The sequence below is a fragment of the Babylonia areolata genome, chromosome 4, assembly GCF_041734735.1.
Source record: "Babylonia areolata isolate BAREFJ2019XMU chromosome 4, ASM4173473v1, whole genome shotgun sequence".
NCBI classification, from domain to species: Eukaryota; Metazoa; Mollusca; class Gastropoda; order Neogastropoda; family Buccinidae; genus Babylonia; species Babylonia areolata.
This window is the reverse complement of record NC_134879.1, coordinates 16151108-16161862: the sequence shown is the minus strand read 5'-3', so window position 1 is coordinate 16161862 and position 10755 is coordinate 16151108. Positions and strand designations below refer to the sequence as shown.

The 10755-nt window shown below is 44.1% G+C and overlaps 1 protein-coding gene across 2 annotated transcripts; it reads right to left on the bottom strand.

Annotated features, from left to right (window-relative positions):
• Positions 1–1389: 1389 nt before the first annotated feature.
• On the bottom strand, positions 1390–6858 carry LOC143281582 (uncharacterized). 2 transcript variants are annotated; one of them, XM_076586819.1, is made up of 2 exons: positions 6556–6858; positions 1390–3204 (listed from the first exon to the last, which is right to left on the bottom strand). In XM_076586819.1, the coding sequence occupies exon 2, from the start codon at positions 2889–2891 to the stop codon at positions 1431–1433; it is 1461 nt and encodes a 486-aa protein (XP_076442934.1). In that variant the 5' UTR covers positions 2892–3204; positions 6556–6858; the 3' UTR covers positions 1390–1430. The 2 variants fall into 2 exon arrangements, with proteins under 2 accessions (XP_076442934.1, XP_076442935.1); XM_076586820.1 differs by lacking the exon at positions 6556–6858 and adding an exon at positions 4340–4479.
• Between the last annotated feature and the right edge of the window lie 3897 nt (positions 6859–10755).

Below are 10755 nucleotides of genomic sequence, written 5' to 3'. Positions count from 1 at the left end.
GAATAGGATAGAATAGAATACTTTTTATTGTCATAAAACCTTAAAGTTTATAAGACATAATGAAACATATTCATGAGCATATTAAGAAGAGAAACATTCATGAACAAATTTCGCCAGCCTTGGTTGTATTTCTGTTAGAAGGATATATGTGTGTGTGTGTGTGTGTGTGTGTGTGTGTGTGTGTGTGTGTGTGTGTGTGTGTGTGCCTGTGTGTGTGTGTGTGTATGTTCGCGCGAGTGTGTGTTTGCAGCCAAACCCCATTTCCCTTTTTTTTTTCTTTCTTTTTTTTAAAATCAGTCTGTGCCAGATGTTTATCACTCACTTTATTTAGATGTATTCACAAGAATATGTATTTGAGCACTCACCATTCCCTCCACCAGGATGCCACCCCCTCCACCCCCAACCCTCTACCCCCCACTCCACCCCACCTCCTCCCCCCCAAAAAAAAAGAAGAAAAAAAAAAAGAAACTGGCCAAAAAGAAAGAGAAAAAACAACAACAACACAACAAACAAGTTATAGATCCCGTAATCCATGCAAAGGTTCGGGAGCTTGTAGATATGAATACAGTCATCCAGGGGCAATACCAGATATTAACTCTACACGAACGCGAGTGAGCTATATTTATGGACAACCCCGGGCAGATAACTTCATGATAGGGAGGTCATTTTGTGGCAGTGTTACTGTCTTCGAAATAACCCCCTTTGAGTCTGTTTTGGTGACATGGAATAGAGTCACTCCAGTTCTGCCCCAAAATGATCCCCTCTTGTCTTTTATATTTTTTTTTTTTCCTTTCTTTTTTTTCTTGTCTTTTCTTTTCTTTCTTTTTTTTCTTTTTATTCGTTTTCTTCTTTTTTTTTTCTTTTTTTTTTAATTTAATTTTTTTTTTTAAACCAAAACAACTTGTTGCTGTTGTTTTTACTGAATACAGATGTTCTAATTGAGAAAAGGGTTAGAGTTGATATGGTGCGATGGGCTGGAATAAAACCATTTTTTTTTTAAATTAAAAAGAAGTTCCTCGAAGTAACTTCAGTAGGAATGTTTCTGGGCCGATCTCAGAGAAATCAAAGCTTGGAGTCAGTCAGTTCCAGGTGCCACTTCGGCAAGAGCGGCATGTTCTGGTCGGCACAGAGTGAGTTCTTCACTGTTCCACGGTAAGCATAACTCATTGCATGTGTTTATTTCTCATGGCCTTCTTGTCGGTGTAACGTTCCAAATCGCCTCTCCGCACCCCACCTACCCACCTCCAACCCACCCCACTATCTACCTTCTGTGGGCCCCCCGAGGAACGTTTCACTAACCAGGGGACTTTTCAGGATTCTGAAATGTCACCCCCCCCCTCCCTCCGCCCCCCCTCCCCCCCCACCTCCCCCACCCACCCACCCCTCTTCTACTGGTCTGTCGGGTCAGTGTCTGGGAGACTGACTGGCTCTTAACACAGCTTGTCCAGCTGGGTCTGGCTGGCCTCCAAGAGCGAGGCCCACTGCAGGAAGGGCATGACAATGTCTGGCGCCAGTTCCCGGGTCTCTATGAAGTAGTTACACAGCTCCTCACGGCGTCTCTTCATCCGGTCCAGGTCGTCAAGATCCGTGCGCTTGTCCCGAGCGGCCTGGATTTCTTCCTGCTCGGGAGTCATCACCTCCTCCTTGATGACGTCGACCGGAAGCTCCTCCCACGCTGCTTCGCCCTCGATGTCGAACAGTAGGTCCTCTGTGGCAAAGTTATCCCGGAGAGAAGATGTGAAGATTTCGTGAGGGTCTCCCAGGTCGATTTCCTCAGGCTCCATTCTTACCCAGGCCCCTTCTGATGGTATGTCAAGGTCAAAGGGTTCCCATTCCAGCAGGATCAGTCTCAAGCTCTCCGGGTCCACCGGCAGAGGGAAGCTCTGCTCGTTGGGGTCTGTGCCTTCGGAAATAGGAGACTGTTCGGGAGGGTCTATCTCCTTGTACTTGGTCTGCCAACGCATCAACTGCGCTAAGTACTCTTCTTGTGCTGGAGATTTTTCCTCATCATACGGTGACTGAAGATCATCAACAAGCATGGACACATCTCTTCTGAAATCGTCGAAGTATTCAGGACCTGACCTACCCGTGATAGTACCCAACGAAAAAGGTGGTATCTCCTTGTCGATCTCTTCTTCCGAGACACGTTTGACCCTCAAGACAAGGACGCCATGGTAATTCCATAACTCAGAGGCGGAAGGATTGGAGATACAGAAAACAAGAGGGTCGATGAAGGTGACAAACTCTGTCTCTTCCTCTGCAGCCCCCGCTGCAAGCCTTTCATTTTTCCTGGCTTCTAGCATGGCCTCGCGATTCTTCACGTACTCGGAAAAATAGGCTCTGAACCTGTTGCCATCATAGACCTTGCCCTTGTGGGGAATCCACTCCACCCAACCAACCTCGGAGTTATGCTCAGCGATTTCCCGAGGAGTGAAAGACCTGTCCCCGCCCTGGTGTCCCTTGCCTGGGCTCGGGTCCTGCTGGCTCAGGGCTTCGATGTGTGCTTGGCTGGCTTCCTGCTGGCGTCTGGCTTCCTCCTGGAGTCTGGCTTCCTGCTGACGTCTGGCTTCCTCCTGACGTCTGGCTTCTTCCTGGAGTCTGGCTTCTTCTTCAGCTCGCGCTTGTTCCTGGTGGCGTCTCTCTTCCTCGCTCTCAGTTTCTGCCGTCTGTGGTTGCCCGCTCCCTGCGCGGCTGGCCGGGTCCTGCCCCTGTAGCTCTGCTTTGCTCTGGTCCTGGCTCACCGGCTGCGAGATGTGCGAGGTGCGGTAGGAGGAGACGCCAGAGGAAGAGGAAGAGATGGAGGCGGTCTTCCTGCGGATCGTGGGGTTGGGGGTGGGTTTCCTTTCTCCCCCGTCCAGCACCACCACCTCGCTGGAGCTCCCACAGCCCATGACGTCAGATGGGGAACGGCAGTGAATCGCGGCGGGTCAGCCTCGCGATAATCCACTGATGTGCAGCACTGAGGGGCACACTGTCAGACGTTGATGTCAGACGTGACAGACAATGTTGCCTGACGATGTTGTCATACGATGTTGTTTGACGGTGTTGACCGGCAGACGACGTTGCGTGACGATATTGTCAGAAGATGTCACCAGACAATGTATTCAGACGATCAGATGTTGTCAAGCGATGCCGCCGGACGATGAGGTCGGACTAAGCTGGCACCGGTGTGTTCCGAACGGCACATCCCGTGCGGCACAGTCCCTGCAGAAAAAAACGTGCAAAACAAAACAGTACGGGGATCAGATGAGAAGTTTCAAACAGAATTCTGTTTGTATCTGTGCGTGTGTGCGTGCGTGCGTGCGTGCGTGTGTGTGTGTGTGTGTGTGTGTGCCACGGTGTGTGTGTGTGTGTGTGTGTGTGTGTGTGTGTGTGTGTGTGTGTGTGTGTGTGTGTGTGTGTGTGTGTGTGTGTGCCTGTGTGTGTGTGTGTGTGTGTGTGTTTGTGCGTGTGTGTGTGTGTGAGTGTGTGTGTGACTCTCTCTCTCTCTCTCTCTCTCACGATGTTTTCGTAATGACAAGTGACTTCATGGGGATCTCTGTATAATAGTTATGGTGACCGCCCCCACCCCCACCCCCCTCCTCAACCCCCCTTTGCAGAAAAAAAAAATCCCTCAGAAGTTTTAAAAAAACAACAACAACAAAAAAAACAACAACAAAAAAACAAAAACAAAAAACCGGGCGTAAACGGGATACGTGATTTCATGTGATCAGTGAAACAAGTTATTAGACCTAAAATTTGTTTGATGAACTCCAACAAAATTGATATTGATAAAGATAATAACAATAATGATGATGATAATGATAACAAGAAGAACCCATCAATACAATCTCATTTAACGCCGAGTCCAAAGCCGTGTTATTTTTGCACGCGGTTCAAAATGCGGCTCTTCAGATCGCATGCTGGTTTAAGCTGGCAGAACAGAAGGTATGACGAATAAATAAAAGGTGCGTGTACACACACTCGTGCGCGCACGTGCGTACGCTTATACACACACATCATTTCACACGTCACGTCGTGCCGGTGTACACAAGCACAACGCGTTTCTCATGTCGAAACTGGGAACATATGCATCTAATATTATTCCAATTTCTGGTTTGAATTAAACCACACATATTGGGGAAAAAACGACAACAACAACAACAACAAAACGTGTAAAAGTAATATGACCTATTCCAGAACGGGAACTCCAAAGAGTGCAACTTGATGTCGATCATACTGATCGGCTATATGTGCTCGCACTAACGCAGAGAGAGAGAGAGAGAGAGGGGTGTGTGGGGGGAGGGGGGGAGGCGTAGGGGGCAGAACAAAGTGACTGATAGACACAGCGAACCCTCACCTTTTTCCACCCAGATGCAGTCCGAACAGCAAAACACAGGATAGGGAAGAAAACACTGACCATACATGTGCAGACTATGGCTGACCAACCAGTAATGAAACCCTCTGATCTGACTTGGCTGGCTAACTGGTCACTGCAATTAGCAAGTTTGCCCAACACGTGCACATTTCGTCATCGTAATGACCCTCAAGGCCGGTGTAAGGCCAGCGTTGTGCCCCCTACCCATTCTAATATATATATATATATATATATATCTATATATAAAGCCCCTATACCCTTCCCACTGCCCTCAACGGTGGAGAATGTGTGGATATGCGATGGATTTATACAAAGTAAAATTATGTGGGGGTTCATTTAGATGGGTCGTTGAGTCTTTCTGATTTTGATTCAGAGTTTACATAAACAGCATTAACTTGAAAGGGTTCAAATGTATTATGAAGAAAGGGGTTAGTTTAGAGAAGGGGAGGGGAGGGAAGGGGGAGGGAAGGGGGGCGGAATGTTGGGCTGAGTGGGGAAGATAGTATGGACACATATGGCACACGTGCGTGTATGCTTGCTAATTCGCTTGTGTGTCTGTTCTGTTCTGTCTTTTCTTCCCGGGAGCGTGTTTTTTGGGGGGTGGGGTGTCGAAATAAAGGGGTGATCCGCCCAGAGTCAGCCAGTGGTCCTGTCTCCAGGATACCACCGGGCAATGTTTGGTGGTAAACAGTTCGGTGATTCCCGTGTGTGTTGTGAATTTTCTTCCCCCCTTCTATTCTAGATCACACCACACAACACCCATCTGATCCCCCCCCCCCCCTCAATCCCTCCCGCAACCTCCTCCACCCAACTTGAGCCACTCTCTTACCCCATCAGTAAAACAACAACAAAGAAAAGCGCTTGCATATTTGCTTTGTTGTATCGGATTGACCTGTTTTACCCTCTTTTGCTTGTACACAGTGTTCGCTATTGGTAATTAGTCTTCCGTGTCATGAGCTATTTCGCCATACACTCATGCAGTACTCCGGCCCATACTGTATTGCTAAATCTCTGAGCATGACGGCTAAAGTAACTCCCCCCCCACCCCCACCCCCACTGAGCTGAGCATGGGTCTTCTATATTGCTCAATACGGAAAAAAAAAAGGAAAAAAACCCACCACACACACACGAAAACATAAGGGGCTAGGGTGGCAGTGTAGTTTAGCAGTGACTTCGAAAAGAGAAAAAGAAAAAGAAAAGAAAAGAAAGGGGTTGGGGGTGGGAGTGCAACTGTACTGGTGTGGCTTTCACGTTGATATCTGCAACGAACGGATTTAACAACACATATGAGTGTACCGTGTGTGTGTGTGTGTCAGTGTGTCAGTGTGTGTGTGTGTGTGTGTGTGTGTGTGTGTGTGTGTGTGTGTGTGTTTGGGGGCGAGGGGGGAGCAGGAGGGGGGAGGGATGGGTGTGCGTGTTACTGTTGTTGTTGCCGGGTTTTTTTTTTTTTTTTTTTTCTTCTTCTTCTTCTTCTTCTCTTAGTAAGCTAATCATAGATTTCAATGAAATCAAGCCCATTAATTCATCGCCTTGGTTTGCCAGGCGGAAAACTGCCGGAGTCGACCAGTACCATAATCTGTTTTGGGTGTGTGCTAATTTGTGTAAGCTGTCAGAAACAAGTATTTGCGTAGTGGGGAAAAAAAAGGTCAGTGACAAGTGAATACATGAATAACTGATACACACACATATAATCAATAAGTAAACAATGAAATAAACATGCATGAGCACAGAAAATGATGTGTGCAATAGACAAGTCAGTACTAAACAAACAAAAAGAAAAGAGAAAACAAACAGACTAATTAACTAACATGCTAATTAACTAACAACTTCACTGACTGACTAACTTAACAGAAAAGCGCAGTGATTCGTTTATTGATCAAATGATTAAATGACCGAATGAATAAACAAACTTGACAAACAAAGAAGCAAATGGAATGTATGTCTAACGTGAGACGCAGTTCGTTTTGTTATTGTTACTTCTTTGCACTGTTAGTTATGTTTTCAATTTTTTCGTGTGTGTGTGTGAGTTTGCCAATGGAGAAGGCATATAAAACACGTACGCGCGTTCACTCGCACGCACGCACACATACACACACAGAGAGAGAGAGAGAGAGAGAGAGAGAGAGAGAGAGAGAGAGAGAGAGAGAGAGAGAAACATTCAGACAAACAGACGGAAAGACATAGACAAAGAATCTGACCTGTGATGCAGAAATCAGTTAAAGTTGCTGTATATGACAACCAAAAAGCAAATAAGCATGGGCCCCACACGCCCTTGCACATGACACACATATATCCAAAATGGCAGTAGAGCCGTGTTCGTCACACAAATAAAAGCTGCACAAACCGAACCAGTTCACATTTGCAGGTAATTGAGCTGCAGCGGCACCGGTGTAGCAAGCCAGAATGTACCCTGTCCAGACTGTACTGGTGGTAAACGGCCCAGGCCAAAACGTTTTAACTGGGTGCAGGCTGCATTTTTTTTCGGGGTATATAATCTTTTGTCACAACAGATTTAGGGAGAGCGCGGGAATATTCTGTGTGAAGTGTATGGGCTAGGTGCGAAAGCAGCTGCACCTGTGTATGCATGTATGTGCCTTATCAATATGTGGGCTCGGAGAGGAGAGGCTTCGCGCGAGTTACCATTGTTGCAACAACAAATAGCACACCAATATCTTCAAATAGTTCTCGTCGATAAATTCCAAATCTGAGCTGGGAAAGAACAAAATAGATTTAGTTGTTAGGTGCATGTGTGCATGAGTGTGCGTTTACTGATCGACGAAGCCTACTATATTTTCCGGTCAGCGTCTTGGTGATAATTTATGTGTATATTAACACAACTGCAAAACTGTGTGTATTGCGTTGTGTGTATATGTGTGTTTGTATGTGTGCACACGAGTGTGTTTGTGTGGGGGGTAGGGAGGTGCGTGTGTGTGGATCAGTGTGGTTGTGGATGTGGGAGAGAGAGAGAGAGAGAGAGAGAGAGAGAGAGAGCTAATTAGGTAATAGTAGGTATACGTGCGTAGGTTTGTGCGAACGTATGGTTGCGAGCGCTGTGTACGTGCTTGTATGTGCACTTGTTTCAGTGCCTGCAGCGCACGCTGTTTTCATGCTGCCCACTTTTCCTCTGTGGGATATATTCAGAGGTGGGGGTTCGGGGTGGCAAACAGACTTCAGTGTTCGATACACTATAGCTCTGACCGCTAAATTGTTACAATCATTATCAGCCTGTCTCAGCGACTGACCCGTAACCACAAAATTGTTGGTTGGTTCTCCAGGAAGCGGTTGTGACGTGTTTGGGCAGATGGGGGGGAGGACGGTAAACAGTTCTACTTGTCCCGCACGCCGCACTGAAGTGCACATATAGACTTGTCTGAGAATCAACTTGTCAATCAAGAAATGGTGAACACATAGATTAACAAGAGAGGCAAGGCCTTCAAGACTCACTTGTGATACACTTAAAAAAATTTTAAAAAATCTAATCGTTAGAATGTGTTCTGTATTTGTTATTATAAAGCTTCGCATTCGTTTAAAAAAAGAAGAAGTCATAACCAGATTCGAACTCCGCGTGTTCGGGTGAGAAGAAACTGCCTTATCCATTACACTATCGTGGCTCCTTAACTGACGTTCTAAAATTTAACATTTGAATATACTTTTTTAAAGGGTGATAAATCAATTGCAATATTCGCAGTGAGAACGCTGTTTAAATCATATTATTCTGGTGTATCTTGGGCATTCAAAAAATCTTTAAGGACAATTAAAAAAAATCTTTTTAATGGCTATCACCGCAATTACACTACAACATTTAGCCGTTTTCACTAGATCTAGATAGATGTACAAGTTTAGTTACACCCGCCGGGAATGTAGTACGACACGGTCGATTCAATCTCTCTTTTATGTTCATTCTAGTTTTATAGTTAAGTTGATATGAAAATTTAATATTTTGTTAAACTAATAACATGTAGAGCCAAGTACAGGTACTTCTAAACGTCGTAAGAAGTGAAAAGGACTTCATTTAGAGAAAAGTCAAGACTGGAAATTTTTTCGTTTCATCGTGATCAGTTCAACGGTATTAACTCGCATGGTTTACAATTTTTAACTGAATTCCGACTGGTTCTGTGGATATTTTTATGGCAGTTTGGGGCATAATCCAGTAAGTGATGAGGCGTTCACAAATCTTTCTCTGAATAAATATTTAACGGTCTCCTTCTCAAACTTTCCGTCACATGTTATGTATTGTCCATTGAATATAGGATTGAACGGGCAGGTCAGCAACTTAAAACAAAATAGTGTTGTTCACGTTTGCAAAGAATGAGCATGCGCTTTGAATGTGTATAAATATGTGTACACAATTGATTTTTGCCCATGACCTTCAGGGCTCAGCCAACAGATCTGTAAAGTTCGTCATATTGATTTTAGTATTTTCCGAAAAGACTGCTTGGGTGAATAAACATAGTGAAAGCCCTGTACACAGAGTAAAACACACAAGCTTTTTATGTATTGAGTATAATTTCAAAATGTAATGTTTAAGATGAGAAAGATCAGTTTAAAGCAAATTAAGTCCCCTAGCATTAATTACAGAGTAATTTCCCTTTTTACTATCTGCAACAAAACGTTCGCAAAACAAATAAAACTTCCATGCTTAGGAAAAGAAGTTCCTGTTTGAACAAAAAAGGACTGCTCTCGTTGTTGTCAGAATATCAGATCAAAGTACTAAGTTTAGAGAATACAAAAAATATAACAGTAAATGCAGTTTGCATATAATTAGGCTTCATTTATTATTTTTTTGTGCCCATCCCATAAGTGCAATATTGTTTTAAATAAGATGACTGGAAAGAACTGAATTTTTCCTATTTTTATGCCTAATTTGGTGTCAACTGACGAAGTATTTGCAGAGAAAATGTCAATGTTAAAGTTTACCACGGACACACAGACAGACAACCGAACACCGGGTTAACTCACTCCATACGAACGGCGAAAGAGACGAAGTTGACAGCGTTTCACCCCAATTACCATCATCAAAATATTGCAAGTGGAAGGCTCTTATACTGAAGAGGTGTTTGTTGACAAAGAATACCACAATTCTGACGACGGAAGCTAAAGGTTGGGTCATTCAGACACCCACCGGACATCCGAGGGGTCTGTGTAGAGGAGAAGCGAGGACTGGCCGTACTGAGTGAGTTAAAACATACTGTTTACACAAGTGATTAAAAAAAAACAAAAAAAAACAAACCAAACAAGCATGTATAATGAGTCTACACACCCACACCCACCACAGCACGCATGTGCACATTGACAACACACCGCAGAGAGAGAGAGAGAGATGTAACAAATAAACGTTGTGTTCTGCTTTTTGGCCACATGATAGTAATGATAATAATGTTTTCAGCGACAGTCCTGTGTTACACGCGACACTGGAGTCACACGTCACCAGTACATTATACGACCCTATGTTTTGTTGAAACTGCATTAAGTGTTATAATAATAACTGATACAAATATCAAACAGATACACCTATGTCACACGATGCGAGTTCCCTATCACCAGCCCATGCGTTTTGTGTGGGACTAGATCCATGAATCCAGTTTTGTTCTGTCTGATCATGTATCTTCTACAGAATGTTAATTTGTGATCTGTGGACTTATAGGAGAAGGCGAAGGCACGTGTGCACGTTCTTCACAATCACACTTACAAGTGTTGGTTATACCAAATAAGTTGCAAACAGCACAAGTGAACTTACTCCACAGAACGGTGTTGTGGTAGGCCTTGACCTCTGGTTTTTGTTATGCAGGGTAGAGTAAGTAAACACACATGGTAGATCTTAATGGCTTTGACTCATCCTACTGAATGTCTAATCTTTTTTTTTTCGTAGGCCTGGTCTTGGCCTATGCATTTGTCAACAGATTTCGTCATTTGAATTTTTTGTTGTTAATAAAAATCAGTTCCTAACTCATCCATTCAGTCAAGTGATTAAGTCCAAAAACTGTTAAGCAAAATCATGAATGACAATAGCTTTGTGCATGGTTATGTCTAGAATCTTCCATCACAACTACCACCACTCCACACCCATTGTCATGTCTGTCAAAGCCAAGATGTCAGTATTGTAGGCATGACTGCAGGCCAAACTTGAAAGCGTCTAGAATGATGGCATGCCACATCACCTTGCATGTATCAAGTGAGAGAAAGTCTTTACAAATCTTGCCAATGAAAATATTCATCAAATGTGCATCTGCAGGGCACATATATCACATACACAACTCTATTTGATAACTCTGAACCAACTGATTTTTACTGTCCTGTTCTTTGGATACTTAAACTCCATGATCCAAGATTTGAAACCAACGCAATGGTAGGTAAAGCATTTCCCTTAAGGCTTGACCTCTAATGATGATCTCAAAGCT